Source organism: Microsporum canis, genomic scaffold (assembly GCF_000151145.1).
Source record: "Microsporum canis CBS 113480 supercont1.8 genomic scaffold, whole genome shotgun sequence".
In the NCBI taxonomy this organism is placed as follows: domain Eukaryota; kingdom Fungi; phylum Ascomycota; class Eurotiomycetes; order Onygenales; family Arthrodermataceae; genus Microsporum; species Microsporum canis.
This window is the reverse complement of record NW_003299162.1, coordinates 1,289,590-1,308,161: the sequence shown is the minus strand read 5'-3', so window position 1 is coordinate 1,308,161 and position 18,572 is coordinate 1,289,590. Positions and strand designations below refer to the sequence as shown.

The 18,572-nt window shown below is 47.5% G+C and overlaps 8 protein-coding genes across 8 annotated transcripts; 5 read left to right on the top strand and 3 right to left on the bottom strand.

The window, feature by feature from the left end:
- Positions 1-184: 184 nt before the first annotated feature.
- On the top strand, positions 185-5,189 carry MCYG_08433 (fatty-acid synthase alpha chain; the record flags this gene model as incomplete). Its single annotated transcript, XM_002843304.1, has 4 exons — positions 185-246; positions 313-809; positions 871-3,216; positions 3,241-5,189. 4 exons carry the CDS (start codon positions 185-187, stop codon positions 5,187-5,189), a joined length of 4,854 nt encoding a protein of 1,617 aa, XP_002843350.1.
- Positions 5,190-5,948: 759 nt separating this feature from the next.
- On the top strand, positions 5,949-8,917 carry MCYG_08432 (ankyrin repeat protein; the record flags this gene model as incomplete). The annotated part of the gene is made up of 3 exons (XM_002843303.1): positions 5,949-7,285; positions 7,374-8,280; positions 8,339-8,917. The coding sequence occupies 3 exons, from the start codon at positions 5,949-5,951 to the stop codon at positions 8,915-8,917; spliced, it is 2,823 nt and encodes a 940-aa protein (XP_002843349.1).
- A 212-nt stretch (positions 8,918-9,129) lies between these two features.
- On the bottom strand, positions 9,130-10,756 carry MCYG_08431 (beta-lactamase family protein; the record flags this gene model as incomplete). Its single annotated transcript, XM_002843302.1, has 2 exons — positions 9,130-10,339; positions 10,374-10,756. 2 exons carry the CDS (start codon positions 10,754-10,756, stop codon positions 9,130-9,132), a joined length of 1,593 nt encoding a protein of 530 aa, XP_002843348.1.
- Positions 10,757-11,906: 1,150 nt separating this feature from the next.
- Positions 11,907-12,927, bottom strand: MCYG_08430 (conserved hypothetical protein; the record flags this gene model as incomplete). The annotated part of the gene is made up of 2 exons (XM_002843301.1): positions 11,907-12,703; positions 12,876-12,927. The coding sequence occupies 2 exons, from the start codon at positions 12,925-12,927 to the stop codon at positions 11,907-11,909; spliced, it is 849 nt and encodes a 282-aa protein (XP_002843347.1).
- Positions 12,928-13,565: 638 nt separating this feature from the next.
- Positions 13,566-13,883, bottom strand: MCYG_08429 (uncharacterized protein; the record flags this gene model as incomplete). Its single annotated transcript, XM_002843300.1, has 1 exon — positions 13,566-13,883. One exon carries the CDS (start codon positions 13,881-13,883, stop codon positions 13,566-13,568), a length of 318 nt encoding a protein of 105 aa, XP_002843346.1.
- Positions 13,884-14,200: 317 nt separating this feature from the next.
- On the top strand, positions 14,201-16,230 carry MCYG_08428 (conserved hypothetical protein; the record flags this gene model as incomplete). Its single annotated transcript, XM_002843299.1, has 7 exons — positions 14,201-14,523; positions 14,585-14,626; positions 14,700-14,971; positions 15,035-15,146; positions 15,217-15,874; positions 15,957-16,020; positions 16,223-16,230. The coding sequence occupies 7 exons, from the start codon at positions 14,201-14,203 to the stop codon at positions 16,228-16,230; spliced, it is 1,479 nt and encodes a 492-aa protein (XP_002843345.1).
- Positions 16,231-16,674: 444 nt separating this feature from the next.
- On the top strand, positions 16,675-17,466 carry MCYG_08427 (conserved hypothetical protein; the record flags this gene model as incomplete). Its single annotated transcript, XM_002843298.1, has 1 exon — positions 16,675-17,466. One exon carries the CDS (start codon positions 16,675-16,677, stop codon positions 17,464-17,466), a length of 792 nt encoding a protein of 263 aa, XP_002843344.1.
- A 344-nt stretch (positions 17,467-17,810) lies between these two features.
- On the top strand, positions 17,811-18,509 carry MCYG_08426 (conserved hypothetical protein; the record flags this gene model as incomplete). Its single annotated transcript, XM_002843297.1, has 2 exons — positions 17,811-17,850; positions 17,905-18,509. 2 exons carry the CDS (start codon positions 17,811-17,813, stop codon positions 18,507-18,509), a joined length of 645 nt encoding a protein of 214 aa, XP_002843343.1.
- Positions 18,510-18,572: the final 63 nt, after the last annotated feature.

Genomic DNA, 18,572 nt, shown 5'->3' with positions numbered 1-18,572 from the left:
CTACAACAGTAGCGGAGGAGAGGGCCAGGGACGCACAGCTGGTGGTAGTATATCGCTACTTGGTGCCATAAGTAGGCCCATTTTCACGCAACAGCGGCCTCTTTTCAGCAATACTACGGCTACATACTTGATACCTTGTCTCCGAGACGGCCGAAGTATCGCGGGAAAGACGAGATATCTCACCATGTCAGATCTCGTCAATGACCAGCGCAAGCTGGCTCACACGTTGCTCGTTGAGCTTATGGCGTAAGTACATGCCCTTCCGTAGAGACAGCCGTCCTCAGTCCAGATTCCTCTCTAAACCAAGATTAGATACCAGTTTGCATCCCCAGTACGATGGATTGAAACACAGGATGTCATTCTTGCGGAGAAGGCCTGCAGTAGAATTATAGAGATTGGACCTACAAATACCCTTGTGGGTATGTTCCAACGGACAATAAATAGTTTATATCAGACTCAGGAGTGCATCCTTCCTATGCAACGACAGCTCCTTAATTCAGAAAGGGACACAAAGAAGGTATACTACGAAGCTACTACGGATGTTGCAATACCCATGAATGAGTTCAAGGAGAGGGAAGGAAGGGTAGAATTAAAGGCAGCAAATACGGGCTCTGGAGTAGTGCCTGTGGCCGCCAAATCACCCGTCGATGAATTCGCTATACAACCAGCACGCTCTGTTGGTGCCGAAGCCGACATAGATGACCGGCCCGTCAAGGCTCAGGAAATTCTGATTGCGATTGTTTCTAAAACCCTTAAAAAGGCGCTACCCGATATAGATGTCTCAAAATCTCTTAAGATGCTCGCTGGAGGTACGTTGCTGGGGGAGGTATATCCTATGCGCCCATGGCAAAGCGTTAACAAGGTGCACAGGTAGATCTACACTAGAAAATGAGATAGTCGGGGATCTCAGCGTCGAGTTTGGCTCTTTGCCTGATCGTGTTGAGGATCTTCCTCTAGCTGAATTATGGGACACGGTGCAATTAAGCCACAAGGGGGCCCTAGGCAAGATATCCACGGGCATGATTAATTCGATGTTTACCGCGAAGATGCCAGGTTCTTTTACTACGGCTGTGGCCAGGGAGAGGCTTCAGACACAATGGCATCTGCAACAGGGCAGGCAGGACTCATGTCTGATATTAGCCACAACAATACAACCAGCTACGCGAATAACAGCTCAATCAGAAGCAGCGAAATTCATCGACCTTGTGGTCGAGGAGTATTCGTTAAGAGAAGGGATTGTTCTTGGGCGAGGCACCTCAGCGAGCGATCAGCCAACCCCGGGTACAATAATGGTCGATGCCGAAGCTGTCCGGGCGCTCTCAGAGTCACAACACGTACTGTCAAAAAAGCTGCTTAAGGCTTACGCATCACACCTTGAATTAGAATACGATCCAGAGAGGCAAATCCTAGGTAGCTCTCAAGAGGGCGCTGCCGCGAAATTGCAAACAGAACTTGACCTTTGGATTGCAGAGCATGGCCAAGAATATGCCGACGGTATTCGCCCAATCTTCGACACTCGGAAAGTCAGGACCTACAATTCATCATGGGCTTGGGCCCGCCAAAGCCTTATCGAACTCTTCATCTCCGCATCAGCAACTGAACGGAGGGATGTACATCTCGACCCAGACATGGTTTCAAAGACGTGCCATTTTATTGCAAATGCAGCAGAAGAGAATATCATCCCTATTATTCAAGAAATGAAAACAAAATTCCATTCCCATCCTCTACTCGAGCCCATTTTCTGTGGGCTTGAAAGAGCATGCAGGGCCAGGCTTCACTCAGGGCCTGTTTATCAGGGGACTCCAAAGAACCTTGGCCCATGCACTACTATTAGTCCTGAGGGCAACTTGCGATATGCCGAGAATGAGCGCAAGGAATCAATTCGTTTTGCCGACTTAACTATACCGACTACTTACGTTGCTGAACCCTACCTCCACTTAAAAGAAAAACTTCCTCAAGGATGGATGTATAGCAGGAAACTGACTAGTCATCTATATGCAGCCATTGACCAGGTAGAGAAGCAAGGAGAGTCTTTCAGCGATCAAACCGTGTTGATAACTGGCGCTGGCATCGGCTCTATTGGTGCTTCTATGATCTGCCATTTTCTTCAAGGAGGCGCCAGAGTGCTGACGACCACATCATCGTTCTCTCCAGAAACGGCCAGGAAATACCAGTCGATCTACACTGAACATGGAGCTCGTGGTTCTCAACTGATTGTGATTCCCTTCAACCAGGCTAGCACGCAGGATGTCATATCGCTTGTCGAGTATGTCTACGATGCAAAGGGCCTTGGATTGGATATAGACTACTTAGTTCCCTTTGCGGCGATAAGTGAAAGCAGAAAACTTGACACCATTGGCTCGAAGTCGGAACTCGCCCATCGTATAATGTTAACAAATGTCCTTCGGCTACTAGGGGCGGTGAAGTCTACAAAAGAAAAGTACGGATATCTATCTCATCCAGCACAGGTAATATTGCCTCTATCTCCCAATCATGGAATATTCGGCGGAGACGGCTTGTACGGAGAATCTAAAATTGCTCTTGAGACACTTTTTAACCGCTGGCACTCAGAGGACTGGCAGGACTATCTGTCAATATGCGGTGCAGTAATTGGATGGACTCGAGGCACGGGTTTGATGAATCAAAACGACTTGGTAGCGGAAGGCATCGAAGCTGCAGGTATACGAACATTCTCGCAAGAAGAAATGGCGTACGCTCTTGTTTGTCTTTGTATACCTACCATAAATGCAATTTGCCAGGAGCAGCCCATCTACGCCGACCTCACGGGGGGTATGGGCAGAGTGAAGGACCTTCCTGGGAAACTACATAGTCTTCGCCATCAACTCAACGATCGCAGTGACCTTCAATCTGCACTTTTTGCCGAGCTGAAATTCGAGCAACAGTGTAATATACCCACCAGTTTGACATCACCGACCGAAATACGTGCACATAAACTAGACCAGAGAGCTCATGTACGGCCGGACTTCCCAAAAGTCCTTCAATATGACAAAGATATCGCTCCCCTTGGTCTAGATCTATATGAAATGGTAGATCTCCAGCGCGTGGTTGTCATTACTGGTTTTTCTGAGCTAGGCCCTCATGGCAATTCTCGAACTCGATGGGAGATGGAGGCCTACGGCCAATTTTCCCTTGAGGGTGCTGTTGAAATGGCCTGGCTAATGGGGCTCATCCACTACACTACCCGAAATATCAATGGTAAAACTTACTCAGGATGGATAGATTCTAAGAGCAAGGAACCCGTGGCAGAGTTGAAAGTAAAGGAAATATATGAGGAGCAAATTCTAGCCCATTCGGGCATTCGAATTATTGAACCAGAACTATGTGACGGTTATGACCCGAATAAGAAACAATTCCTCCACGAGGTGATCCTCCAGGAGGATCTGGAGCCACTTTATGTTCCTGAATCTCTGGCTGAGCAGATGCGGCTAGAGCATGGCGATTTCGCTACTATTGGCAAATCTTCTAAACCCGACATTTATTGCGTTAGACTACACAAAGGAGCGAAGCTATTTATCCCACGAGCTATGAAATTTAGCCACACAGTCGCCGGACTAATTCCTACCGGCTGGGATGCTAGAACATACGGGATCCCAGAGGAAATTATAACGCAAGTTGATCGTGTTACCCTCTTTACGTTGGTGTGTGCTATAGAGGCTCTTATTTCATCTGGTATCAGCGATCCGTACGAACTTTATCAGTATATCCATATTTCAGAGGTTGCCACCTGCATCGGGTCTGGGATCGGAGGAGTATCCTCCCTAGGCAAAATGTTCAATGGACGTTCTATGGACAAGGATGTACAGAAAGATATCCTACAGGAAACGTTTATAAATACAATTGGCGCTTGGGTAAATATGCTATTGCTATCTGCTAGCGGCCCAATTCGCACCCCAGTAGGAGCATGCGCTACAGCAGTTGAGTCTTTGGAGCTCGGGCATGATACCATTATCTCTGGGAAAGCAAAGTTCTGTCTAGTTGGCGGCTGTGATGACTTTAGTGGCGAGACATCATACGAGTTTGCAAATATGAAGGCAACTAGCAACGCCACTGAGGAGTTCATGCGTGGTCGAGAGCCAAAGGAAATGTCGCGGCCTGCAACAAGCACCCGTAATGGTTTTGTTGAATCCCAAGGTTGCGGACTTCAGGTCCTTACCACTGCTGAGTTAGCATTGAAAATGGGACTACCAATTCGGGGCATTGTGGCATTTGTTGGTACTTCCAGTGATAAAGCTGGAAGGTCTCTTCCAGCGCCGGGTAAAGGTATATTGACAAATGTCAAGCATGCCACATCTAACGTGGCCTCTACGCTTCCGAACGTTGGTGGTCGAAGGAAAAGACTAGATATCCGCCGACAACAAATCGCGCTATCAAGAGATGCTTCATTGGCAGAGTTAGAATCTGAATTACTAGCGGCGGTTACTCAAGACCCATCGACTGGTGCAAACATATACCTTCAAGAGCGCCAACGGCACATTTTAGCAGAATTTCAAAGGGAGACCAGCGAAGCCCAGTACGCTTTGGGCAATAATTTCTGGCGTAACGACCCCTATATTGCGCCCATTGCTGGTGCTCTAGCCACTTGGGGTTTAACCATCGACGATCTCGGCGTTGCCTCCTTTCATGGGACGTCTACTGTCTTAAATGACAAGAATGAGTCTGGCGTTATCCAGAAGCAACTTCTCTCACTAGGCCGACGAAGGGGAAACCCAATTCTGAGTGTGTTCCAGAAATACCTAACTGGCCATTCCAAAGGCGCAGCTGGTGCGTGGATGCTGAATGGTGCGTTGCAGATGTTGGATTCGGGACTAGTTCCCGGTAACCGAAACGCAGATAATATCGACCCAGTTTTGAAAGAGTTTGACCTCATCGCCTATCTCCAGCGATCCATCCAGGTAGACGAAATAAAGGCTGTATCAATAACATCGTTTGGGTTTGGGCAAAAAGGCGCCCAGGCTATCTGCGTGCATCCTAAATATTTGTTTGCCACCATAGGGAGAGAAACCTATGAGAATTACTTAGGTCGCCGGATGGCTCGACAGAGAAAAGCAGATGCCTATTTCTATCAGGGAATGAACTCCAACACATTATTCAAAGCTAAATCGGCGCCCCCATTCCCAGTATCGAAAGAGGAGGATACTTACCTTGACCCTGAGGCTCGATTTCCATAGCCATGTTCAGTTTAGACAAGAGCCTTGGAAGCTGTGATGGTTATAGAACGTACGTTGTTGTTGGATCTGGATATAATCAAACACTGCAAAGTGGAACAGGAGGTTTAGTCAGCGATGACTCAGCACTTATAGACTAGGAACGTAACGAGCAATGGAGGTTTCAAAACCGTGTCAATTGTCCGCAAATCTATCTATCTACAGGTGGGATAAGATTCCTTTTATGCCTGTTCCCTCTATGAGCCGAATCTCTATCCCGTGAAACATCTGCTCAATATCTTACCGTGTCAACATATCCCATAAATCGGTTACATACTATGTAGTATATTGTAGATATTTGCTTCATTAGGTAAGCATGCGCTAACCTTATCTGGAACCTAACAAGAAAAAAGTGAATCATGTGACTCAAAACGTAGCTCTTATATAATCATATCAGGTGACGTTACTCATGACTAAGCGTATACTTCTTCGTAATATTACTTAATTAGGATTAGCGCAGCACGGGCCTCTCTATTATATGCAAGGCGAAGAATCCTTCAGGCACAAAATCTAAACTAAACATATAAATGTCCAATGAAGACGGATACTAATAATAGGAATCTGGCGAATGAGGCCCGACCCGTAATTAGTGCCAAGAGACCAGACGGGCAACATGGGAGAAGATGAAGAAGAGGGAGAGGGGACAAGGCTGGACGATAATCCCGCCACCTCAGAGCCCAAAGCAGAAGTACAGCCAGGTGCACAGCAGCCTAGGTAGCTACAATGGAAGCTGCCGCAAGCGCTATAGCTGTTATCCAGCTAGCAACTCATGTCTTGCATCTCACCGTTAACTTCTACCTTGAAGTGAAAGACGCCCGCAAGGAGATACAATGGCTTGAAGGAGAAGTCAGCGACCTCCAGGCCACACTTCGAAAGATAGTTGATCTGTTTGACGATGCCAGCGACCCTAAGGCAGTTGAGCGCCTGCCAGCCTTTGCGTTATTATTAGGGGAAGATGGAGCGTTGGCAAGATGCCAGGCAGAGCTGCTTGGAGTTGCTAGCAGGCTAGAAAAGTCTGGCGGCGGGAGCAGCGATGTTACAGGCCACAAAAGGAAGAATCCGATGAGACAGTTCGGTGTCCGGGCCTTGAAGTGGCCATTTACCAGCAAGGAAATCAAAAGCAGCGTTGAAGTACTCGAAAGATGCAAGTCTAGTTTCAACTTGGCCTTGACGGCTGACCAAACGAAGCTATCTCTCGATACAAATCGCCTGGTTGTGGAGCTGGGGAAAGATATATCTGCCAGCCGAAACGAACAGCAGAAGGGGGAGTATCGAGCTAAGATTATCCAGTGGCTTTCCACCGTGGAGCAAGGCATAAACTGGTCAAACCATGAAGACGCACGAAAGAAGCACTCACGGGGGACGGGTGAATGGGCAATAGAGCATCAAGCGTTCAAGGAATGGAAGAACACCAACCCTTCCATCCTCTGGATGCATGGGAAACCGGGAAGCGGCAAAACTGTCCTCAGTTCCTCCATCATCGAACATCTTCGAGAGGAGTACGACTCGCGACCTGATGTCCTCTTATCATATTTTTACTTTGACTTTGGAACACCCGCAAAGCAAAGCGCTACAAATTGCTTACGATACCTTCTCTCAAGGCTTGTTACCAAATCACTGGAGGTTCCCCACGAACTCAGAGACCTTTACGTGAAGAAGTGCAACTTTGGAAGCGAAACACCCGCGTTATTAGACCTAACCGCCATCTTCAAGTTATTTGCGGAATCTAAAGATGTCCAGAACATTTTCCTTGTGATTGATGCTCTAGATGAATGCCCGGCCCACAACAGGCAGGAACTGCTAGATTTTCTTCGGACGATATCTTCTTGGTCTCCTTCAAACTTACATGTATTCCTCACAAGCAGGCCAGAGAGTGACATCAAAGAGGCCCTCTCCCCTATCTCTATTGTTACGAGTGTATCTGTGGGTGGCTCATCTATAACGCGGGATATAACAAATCATATCCGATCCCAGCTCTCTTCCGAGCCGGCATTGAAGAAGCTTCCAATAAAACTAAAATCTGAGATAGAGAGCAAACTAATAGCTGATGCTGATGGCATGTGAGTTACCCCTTATGACTCATGGCCTTCAACTAGACAGGAGACTGCATCATTGAGTGCATAGGGACTGAAAGGTACTTGACTATAGGTTTCGATGGGTAGATTGTCAGCTCAACGAATTGAAACGATGCAGGACAAAGGCTCTATTAATAAAGACGCTAGAGACCCTTCCGAAGACCCTGGACGGCACCTATGAACGAATTCTACAAAGTATTCCTACTAATTATCAAGACTATGCTCGCCGCGCACTCTGGTGGTTAGTAGAAGCGCGGAGACCACTGAGCGTAGGAGAAGTCGCTGAAGCTGCTGTCCTGGACTCCGACGATGAAATCCCGTTTGACCCCGAAGCCCGATTTTTTAACCCACAGGAGGATATCCTTGAGATTTTAGGAAGCCTCGTATCGGTGGCTCAGAGAAAGCCTGATAATGACGATGGTGATGAGGAAGTTCGTAGCACACGGAGCGCAGCTTCAGCGAATGAAGGATGCGGCGAGCTTCGACTGTCACACTTTTCCGTTAAGGAGTATCTGATTTCAGCCCACCCATTGAGCTGTGAAAACCCTTTAGTCGGCAAGTTTTATGTTGACAAGGCTCTTGTTAGTAGCTTCATCCTTCGTAGCTGCCTGCAATATATCTTTCACTACACCGAGTCAGACAGTAGGGCCGCCACCAAAGATGATTTGGATGAATTTCCACTACTCCGTTATGCATGCGAATTTTGGTTTGCCTACTCTACAGCCGCAATCGATGATGAAGTTGCTGCGTTGTCTAAGAACCTTTTTACATCAGAATGTCAATTACAGGCATGGCTTCTTGTTTATACTCCGGGACAACCAAAGAAGGATCTCTTTCAGCCCCCTGATGAACCAGGTAAAGCACTTCATTACGCCTGTTATCTAGGCCTGACTAGGGTCGCCCAATACCTACTAGAGAGGGGTGCCACTGTTAATTGCACCACCGAGAGCGGTGTGACCCCCTTACACCAGGCAGCTGAGGTACATGTCTAAAATTCTCTTCTGCCACCATGTCAGTTCGCTAACTTAATATTACTAGAGAGGGCATATAGAAGTTGTCAACCTTCTTCTACGCTTCGATCAAAGTGTCAACTATTCGACAAGGGGAGGGCGGACCCCGCTACATGTGGCATGTAGCCGTGGGCATGCTGGAGTTGTGGAAATACTTCTTTGTGCAAAGGCGGATATAGAATCAAAAGATGCCGACCTTTGGACACCGCTATATTGGGCTGCCGAGGGTAGGCATGAGGACATTGTTCAGATCCTCCTTAAGCAAGGCGCGGACCCCAACGCAAGAACTATGAGCGGAGGAACCGCTCTCCACCAGGTATGTGGAAGGGGGTATACTACAATAGCCCAACGTCTGCTAGATTCTGGTGCGGAGGTGAATGTTGCAACGAGCTGGGGTCGGACTCCGCTACACCAAGCTGCTGCCGGTGGTTCATTGGAAGTGGTAAAGCTTCTGCTGGACCATGGAGCAGATCCGAATGCCGTGGACAGATCATATAGCTTCCCGGCTTTTCTTGCCGAGGAAAACTTTCATAACAACATAGTGGACTTGCTTCGTCCCCTTACGCGGTTGAAAGACCCACTGGACAGTTCTGAAGACGATAGGTAATGGAGTTTCTCTGTTTTCCCCCTTCTTTTACCTGCTGATATTTCCGTTTTTGGCCGGTTTATTAATCCCTGGCTTAGTATATAATACTAAATTTTGAATATTTTTTCAACAACTAATAGAAGGAGGCGCGGCACAAAAAGAGAAGGAAAGAAGGTACAAATAAAATGAAGGTAAATAAGAATGACTCTTGGGTGAACAAAGGGTTAAGCCACCTAGAATTGCCTTCTTTCGAACCAGATATACTCTTCCATCCTTGGTTCCAGCTGCAGGCCTACCCTGGTTGCCCTGTTGTTTTCGAGTACGAACTCTGCTTTTATTGGGAAATCAGTACTTCCGTATATCTCATTAACATACGCAATGTACTTTGTCTGGTCTTTTATGTGTTTGAATGTAAGGGTAAATCCTGTTGAGCGATCCATACAGTCGACAAAAATTCTACCATCCACATTCTCCATTGTAATGCCTCGATAACCGGAGTTCCAATAATCTCCTACGTAGGCGTTGAGAGAAAGCTTCTGGGCCTGAGGCTGAGATTCTGCCATGTCAGGGCAAAGTTCGCGTATAAGGTCCTTTTCTGAGACTATGTCATCGTCATAATCGTCGTCAAAGTCGGAGTCTGACTGCGATTCTGACTCAAAGAGAGAGTGGAGGCTAATGCCTATGCCAGACGTAATCCCATGTCGTTGTTTGCGTATTATCTGGTCTATCAGTTGATACTTTATCATGCTTATGGCAGAGTGCGCATGACTTGCATTACTGAAAATAAAACCTCCAAAATTGAGCTCTGGGAGAAAAAAGTCAACACAAAGAGACCCAGCCTCCCCTCCATCGTGCGAGACGATTTTATGGCCGGAGTAGTCTTGGACCTGCCACCCAAGGCAATAGAATGTTGGATTCTCTGAATCTGCATCATCCCATAGAACCTCCTGTACTCTGCTCTCGGTGAGCGCGTCATAGACATCCTCAGTTATTGGGCCCTCTCGATTTATCATAGCTTTGACCCATTTAGCATAGTCATTGGTAGTCGTGATGATCTGTCCGGCACCTTGGAATTCCGGGTGGTCGGCGTATGGAGCTTCTCTAAGCTTGTTGGTTCTTTTGTCCCGTATATAGCTAGTGGAAATGCCCTTGCCCGCTGCCTTAGCTTGTGCGCGCTCTGGTTGGAGGCTGGTTGAGTCCATTCCGAGTGGCTGGAATATGTGCTTCTCGAGAAAATCAGAGAAGCTCATTCCGGTTATATACTCGACGAGATAGGATGCCACAATGTACATCATATTAGAATAAACAAAATCGGTGCGGTTGGGTGCCACCGTTGATAAATTTCGCAAATTCCTCGTTACTGACCGTGGATCGTCAGGCTGTTTTGCATTGGGTCCAAGTACTGAAAAATCATGCCTGCCGGGAATGTTTAGCACCGAAGCGCTGAATTAGGATAGGAGGAGAAAGGGTTCCTTACCCTGGGATGCCGGTCTGATGGGTAAGTATGTCCTCAACAGTTACATCTTTATGGTTGTCGCCACACATAACAAAATCATCAGGCAGCAGGCTTGACATGGCGGAATCGAATTGAACTTGCGGGTAATTTTCGTTATCACGAACCAAGAGTGCAACTGCTGTTGCTGTGAGAGACTTCCCAGCGGAGCCAACGCCGACAAGCGTGTCAGGGGTAAGGTTTGCTGATGGATTAATGCATGACTTGCCGAAAGCTGCGGATGCGATAGTCCCATCCTGTACAAGCGCAATAGAGATGCCTGGAATTTGACGCGAGTCAATAAGCTTCTTGATATAATCCGAGAGTTGGGGAGAACGGAGGAGTTCTGTGTTTGCCTGTAATGCCATCTTTCGATTTGGTGTAGAGTGTTATCTTGGGAAGGCTGTTGCTTAGGGGAGGGAATTTCCAAAGGTGGGTAACCAGTTTCTTATATAGCTAGGTTATTACACCATGTCTATAAGGCTTGGGTGTTGACGGGTGAGTTACTTTCTCCCAATTCCATAGCGACTGCTCATGATCAAGTTGAAGGATGCATGCATTAGAAGCAGTACAACATTAGCGAAATGGGTCTGAAAGGTAACACATAGGTAACTATCCATACGACAGAATAGTCGTACATCGCATTCATCTAACAGGTGGTAAGTAAGCCCGAAGCAAGCGTAGCCAAACGCTGGTATTGTAACCCTTGCCATGCAATAGAAGAGAGGGCTACGTGGGTTTTTTTTTTTCCCTCAGTTCCTTTCAGAACTGATAATCCAGTTAAAGGAGGTACGATAAGCTTGTGTATTTCAGCCTTCAGCCCGAGTACGAAGTAGTGGCAGTAGAATCAGCTTTTCGTGATATGGAGAGCATGTGAGGCGACTGAACAGGAACTGCAGGGAGATGGTTCGTTGTGGAATTAGTTACTTTTATTGCGGTCGAGTGGCTGTCTAGATGGCATAGGTAACGCACCCGATACTTGCCTATGCTCTGACCAGAAGAATCGTCAATATAATAGTAGCTACCGGGAGGGCCAGCGTTGGGAGGACGACTTGTAATATCAAGGTAATATTACCAATTTTAAAGGGAACTGCCCTTGCGCAACCTGGGTGAAAATGAGGTTGCACAAATCTCAAAAGATGCAGGGAGCACAGGAAACAGCCAAGGGCAGAAGATATGTGACAAATATCCTGCACTCTGTGCTCATAGCTAGCTACATCTGTTGGAAGCCATGTAACGGGCCAATGGCACTTCCAGAACGCTGAAGTTACCCAGAGATGCACCATTACTATGGTAGTTAGTCAGCTCAACAAGTTCCCGTTGGGTTATTGCGGACCAATTGTAAAGGAATACGCCAAATGTTGATATTTTGAATCGATCCTCGCTTCTGCATGTTTTCAACATGCAGACTAGTCACCAGCACTGCGTAGAAGTGTTCGATTCTCGCTGGTGGTTGCCGCCACCCTACCCCGGCTGGCATACAAATCTCAATACTGTATGCCCCCTGAAAGAAGAAATTTAAAAGGTTTTCCAAACAAAGTTCGCCCACTCCTCTAACTCGGTGTTGTTAAATATGATGTCAGCCTGGTTCCCGACTGCGGTTCGAAGAAAAAGGTCGGTGAAGGGAATGATCAAAGGGCCGCCGGTTATACGAACAGGGCTTTTCTGCCCACGTTTCTCGACGGTGATGGTTTGGAGGACCGCCGCCCCTGTGATTCCCGAGCGGCCATATCTTCGAACCGTGAGCTTGGTTCGAGACACCTGGACGGTAAGGACCACCTTCACATCGCCAGCGGATTTCTGAATCCACTGTTTCGCAACCCTGTCAAGGTCACTATGCCTTTGCGATTTTCCTGTTTTCACAACGAGGGTTGGCCATTTGGGTGTCCTCCCTGCGGGGAGATTAAGCGGTTGGACGGCGTAGTCTGGCTCCTTGTGCTCAATAGCTGCAGAGCCAATGCTCATGAGATATGCATGAAACCTCATGCCCATTGATGAGATTTCGGTGCTTATTTCATCCTGAAGCCATCCTGTGGCTACTTCATGGGGCTTTGTTACCATTTCTGCAATTAAAATTTTAGACATCGGAAAATATTCTCTTTTCTTGATTCCCTGTCTGCCGTCGAGGAGGATAAGACTCTCTGCAACATCATGAAATACGCAGTACCCGCCACTCCCATCATTGACAGAGCAGGCTGCGGCTTCCATCTGAGACGCGCTTTCATATTTAAAGACGGGTGTGCCCTTCGGCCTCACTGTCCCTGCGGCAGCACTTTTCTGATCGGGGTCGCAGCTGCTGCAGGAAAGGGTCCACGCTTTGGGGATGCAGATGCATTTTTGTCAGAATCTGCCATTCGGCCAAAAATGCGAGCCCGCACCAATTGGTGGCAGGGAGACTGGTTATATTTGACAAACACTCCCAGCTTGGTGAGATACGAGGCAAGCTGAACTAGATGTACGCAGAAAGATGATTGGTGGTGTTCGAACGTAGAGCCTCGGGTGTTTGGCTTGGCGTAGATGATGCAACGACCGGGCTCATATCCGTCAAATATGAGCAGGAGCAGCGAATAATGGTTGGTTGAATGAGTTTGAGTATATATAGGTGTAAATGTGCGTATATTGAAGAGCTCAGGTGCAGGATGTAAGTCTCTGCCAGATATGCCAGAGGCAGTGCACGTGATCTAACTACGGTGCTGACTAAGTACAACATTTGACAGTTTTCTTCTTTTTCTCTTTTCTCTTTTGAATCTCTCTCTCTCTCTCTCTTTTACGAGCACCCGAAACAGTTCTTTCGAATGATCGTGGGCTACGCGATGATGACCAACAATGAGTTAGGGCTGGATACCTTCATGATGCGGAGTGACGGCAGGAATAACACAATCACTGTGGAGCGTTTTTGAAGTTTTAAAGGAAAAATAAAGGCTCTAGCTATTTCTACCTTCTCTTTGTTACTATTTCTACTCTTTTGTGACTCGACCAAAAGATCATACACAGTGATGACGTTCGTCATCTCTGGTCGCTGCACTACTTATATGCTTTAGGTGCCACGTGATGTGGGCGTACATGCTGCGTGGCATGACATTAGTTCTATCATCAACTACGTCATACCCTTCTATACTCTATCAGTTGCTATATTCTTAAGTATTGCATATAGCCTAACGACCTCATAATTTTAAACTACTGCAAGGCTTGGTAGCAATAGGGGCAAATATAGATGGAGTCAGCAAGCCAGAGAAGAACGACGTCGTCCTTTGCGCGGCTGAGGGAGGCGACACTATCCCCAACCGGGTAGTACGCAGCGCCGCTAAGATCTGCAACCGCCAAAGGAAGCGCCAAGCCGCGCTCTCCGCTACCCGCAAGCGGGCTTGGCAAGACTCCACCGTTGATCGCCAACCTCACTCCGCCCCCATTATACGCATGGAGATATCGCTCGCGACGTCGTTGAAGGAAGGCTGGAGATAGCCTCTCCGCCATGCCATTTGTCATTTTCGGCATGATGTGCCGCTGTGTGTACTTCTCTTCCGCGCCATGGATATGTCCGATGTTGGTTAGCTGGCCAGAATCCTTCAAGGCAATATCCAGCCTAGCCTACACCGGGGCTTAGCACAGCTTGGGAGCTCCGATTATACAGATATCACTCTCGTTATCTATTGCGGCCATTTTCGTTTTGACTTCAGGAGCTAGATATTTAAACCCGAAGAATACCCCTCCCGATCTGTGTTCTCTTCATCATCATTCAAACACACTGAGTTCAAATTTGTATCACTACAATTGCCAAATCTGCCTCCGTAATAGCCAGAATAATCACAACCATGTTTGGGCTCTGCACCCTCCTTTGCCTTTCTCTATTTACTGGAGGCCTGGCCTCACCTGTGGTGACCGCGAAACAGACACGATCTGAGGGGAAAATTTCATGGGGTCCCTGTGAGATTGACGGAACTCGACCTATTCGGTGCGGTAACCTGAGTGTTCCGCTGGATTATACTGATCGGGAGTCAAAAGCAGCTCTGAAGCTCCAGCTCCTCAAGGTCCCCGCCGCCAATAGCCCCAGGAAGGGTACCATCTTGTTCAACTTTGGCGGGCCCGGGCTCGGGGCCAGGGCCTCGTTAGCGGGATATGCTAAAATTCTTCAAACGTACGCCTGACCCCTTTAATATGGGAAAAGAGGAATACTTTACCTGCTAACTATATCGCAGTTTAACAGGCGGACATTACGACCTTATCGCCCATGATCCACGGTATGTACACTGCCGTTGCTAGCTGCGTTAAGGCGACTTTTCCGAGCATGGCTAATACTTGAGGTATAATTAGGGGAACCGAGAATACTCTCACCTTCTCTTGTTTTAAAGATGATAACGAGAGGTTAGCTGTCATATCCAAAGGTCGATACGAAGAATTATTGTCACCAAATGACAGAGCGCCTTTGGGTAGGCTTTGGTCAACCACTTCTATTTTCGCGGATATCTGTGGTCGCTATCCGGAAGCAAAGGAAAGAGGGAAACTTATTAGCACTTCCTTTACCGCAAGAGATCTGATGGAAATCGTTGACGCAGTCGAGGACGACGGCCTACTGCGATACTGGGGTAGGTGCTCTATTATCTACTCCATATTATCCAAGCAACAGATATAACTTATACAATTTTTAGGCCTGTCGTACGGTACGGTTCTGGGCGCCACTGTTGCGGCGATGTTTCCAGATAGGATTGATCGGATCGTCATGGATGGCGTTGTCAACTTCCACGACTATTATAACGCATAGTACGTCTAAGCCCCTAGAGTAACGTTGCTTCTATCCTCTGCAAGTAACCCTAATCATTGCTTGTTTTAGTGACGTCGAATTATGGGCGGACACTGACAAAGTCTTCTCTGCCTTCCTTGAACAGTGTGTCGAGTCTCCCAATGAGTGTGCTTTAGCTCATCCAGACCTAACTGCTCAAGACTTGGAAGCGTCGATGTATAAGTTACTCGATGATATCAAGTTCCGGCCTCTTGTATTCAACAACACATTGATCGACCACAGCGTTGTCAAAAACTTGATTCGGCCAAGCTTGTACAGTCCATCGTCATGGCCTCTTCTTTCACTGGCCTTGGATTCCCTACGTAGCGGAAACTTGGAGGGCTTTTCTAACCTTACAACGCCACTCTTACCTCCTTGGGCGGGGGGTATTCTAACAGAGTCTCCGTTCGGAATTCCATGCTCAGAGAAAGAGACAGGGGTGGACAGCTTCGATAAAATCCTGCCGACTGTCAAGGCACTAGATAAGGAGAGCAAACTCTTGGGCCAAGTTGGCATACCTTTGGCCATGGTTTGCACCCAGTGGACAACTAAAGCGAAAGAACGTTATACCGGTGACTTTAAGGTCAAGACTAAATTTCCCATGCTAGTTATTGGGAACACATACGACCCTGCGACGTCTTTTCCATCTGCCCGCAATGCCAGCTCGACATTTCAAAGCAGTATGCTACTAGAACATGGTGGTTATGGCGTAAGTTATTTCCCAGCATACCCACACATTGTTTCCGACTATTCTCTTATACTAGGGGTTACGTTTCTTCTAACTCTCATAGCATACTACCTTGAACCATGCTTCTGTATGCACGGGAAAGGCCATTAAGGACTACTTCATGAGAGGTATTCTACCCCTTCCGGAAACCGTTTGTGAACCAGCATACCCGCCATTTGCAAACAAAACATGGAACGACGTGCTAGATCAAATTTAGTTTTGGCAATTGAATAATCTTATATAATTGTATTAAATACTTATATGATGGATTAATTAAAGAGAATGATCGCGGTTACCTTCACATTTAGCTAATGAAAGTATACTTGGTAGATAGATAACATAGCTATAGATTCCCCCACAACTCTAGAATCTGTGACGAGATTGCAATAAATATCTTCGGCCTCTACCGGCGGAAGTCGAAGTTTGCATCGACCAGTCTTTCTAGTCGAAAGCACGAACGGGATATAAGCTACTGGTACCTACAAAAGCTGCACGAATTTTTTTCGGTATTGGAAGATCACGTGGATATGAGGGAAACCTCCATTCTCAACTTCCAACTTTTCCCTTCCGAACAGCAAAAGAACAGAATTGCTAAGAAGCAGCAGAAGACCAGGGAGGAGTCATCGGAAAAACAACAGCTCAGTTGGTAACCTGGGCTGTATCTGCTGATTTGTATGCCATATACCTCTTATCGGCCCACTTCATGTGCGTAACAGACACCTTTTCCCTATTCTCCCCTTCAACTAACCAAAAGAGATCTCAGACAGCAGCACCCTGTAGGCATGGTTGATACCCGTCCTAATACTAAGCCGCGGCCGCGGAGGAAGGTGACATGGTGGCTGCGGATGAAGTATCGATTACTCCGCCTAACATCGCCTCTAAGGCTTCGCGGGAGCATCACTCGCCTTAGCCATCACAACAAGCGGCCGTTTTTCGCTCTCCTTCGACTTTGTCTGCCCTCCTCCTGGCTGACTTGGTCGTTTCCTGTCCCCGAACCACTCTCTCCAAACACTCTCATCGCTGAGCCGTCGCTTTGCTGGAGAAGACGTGTTGAAGGAGACCTGAAGAACCTACAAGCTGTCCCGATCTGGCGTTCGCGCGACACCCCTCTTCGCTCTCTCTACCGTCTCTACGAGGCCGTGATGGCTGGAGAAGAATTCTGTGATGTTGTTGGGTACGAGACTGAGTACTTTTGGTACCAAGACAGACACTCGTGGGAGCCTCATCGGATACCGGATCCAGCTGATCCAGACCCCCTTCGCTATGCGATTCTAGCATGTATAGCTGAAGCGTTGGTGCTGGCACTAAATTGGCGGCTGAGCCTTGGTATGCGTAGGAATGGAAACCACATTCATCGCCAGCATGGAAGCGACCCATACCCGCCCTATAATCCTCTGCCCATGCCATCCTGGGTGAGGAACGTACCGGCTGTGAGTACTAGCTACCTCCGTTCAACCGTGCCAGGCAGCAAGCTCGACTCTGAAGGCCGGCTAGTACTTATAGATGAAGGGAATAGCGAGATATTTCGAAAACGAAATATCATTGCGTCAGAGTTCAGGTTCTACACTATCTAATGACGATTTTACATACCTCTCGTAGATAACTATTTATCAAACATTATTCCCCATTTACTTTATCACCAAGCAACCTTCCTCGCTGTATTATATATAACTAACTAGGCACTCCGAGCCTCCCGTCCCATCCCGATGGACAGCCGCAAATCACGTGCTATCTGTAGTGAAAAATGGCAGGGGGAGAGGAGGGGAGAACTAGGCAGCAAGCAAGCAGATCGGTCGTTTCTAATGTTGGTATGAATATAGTAGAGAGAGACGGTAGTAAACCACCGTCTTTTCTATAAAAATCGGCCTTGGATTCCTATCTACCTTTCAATCTAGCGAAAATACCACCTCCTGAAGCCATGGATCGAAGGACGCTCACGATAGAGGAGATGCAGAAAGGTATGTGGATTTTTCATGCTCTGACTGCATCGCAAGTTCTGATTTGAATATCAGGGCTTGCTGAACTGGATAGTGCCATGGGGGAGAATGAGATGATATACGCCTTCTCTCCAATCACCGTGATCTCACCCGGCGGCTTTCTGGCCGTCTCGTACTTGAAAAGCCGCGAAACGACAGAGGACATCGATATCATAATTGACCCCCAATGGACTGGGGACAAGGACATCATCCCTGCACTGCGGAGCCTATTCATAGCGGTGGGTGATAAGCTGGAGCTGGGCGAAAAGTGGATGAACGACGACGTCTCCCTGTTTCTCACCCAGAGTGCCCGCCAACAGCTCTTCGACGCTGCCGGAGAACAGAACATAGTCCTCTATGATGGACCAAATCTCAAAGTGCTCGGAGCCCCGTTAGAGTGGGGGCTCGAATCAAAGTTGAGGCGAATAGACAGCAAACCCCATCATCCAAAGGTTGCAACAGATATACAAGATATCCTCGTCATCTTGAAACTATTAACAGACCGCAATAAAGGGCCGTTAGATCGGCGGCGGGTACGAGAGAGTAACTTGAATGGCTTTGATATACTGCCGAGCGAACAGACGCTTAACCGTGTAGCTGATGCATACCGAGAAAAGTATGGGGAGGAGGCCTTTTGTTAGTCGATGAGGCAACTTGCTTGTGGTGCTTTGGAGGAGACCGTGGAAACTTGAAAGTTCATATTA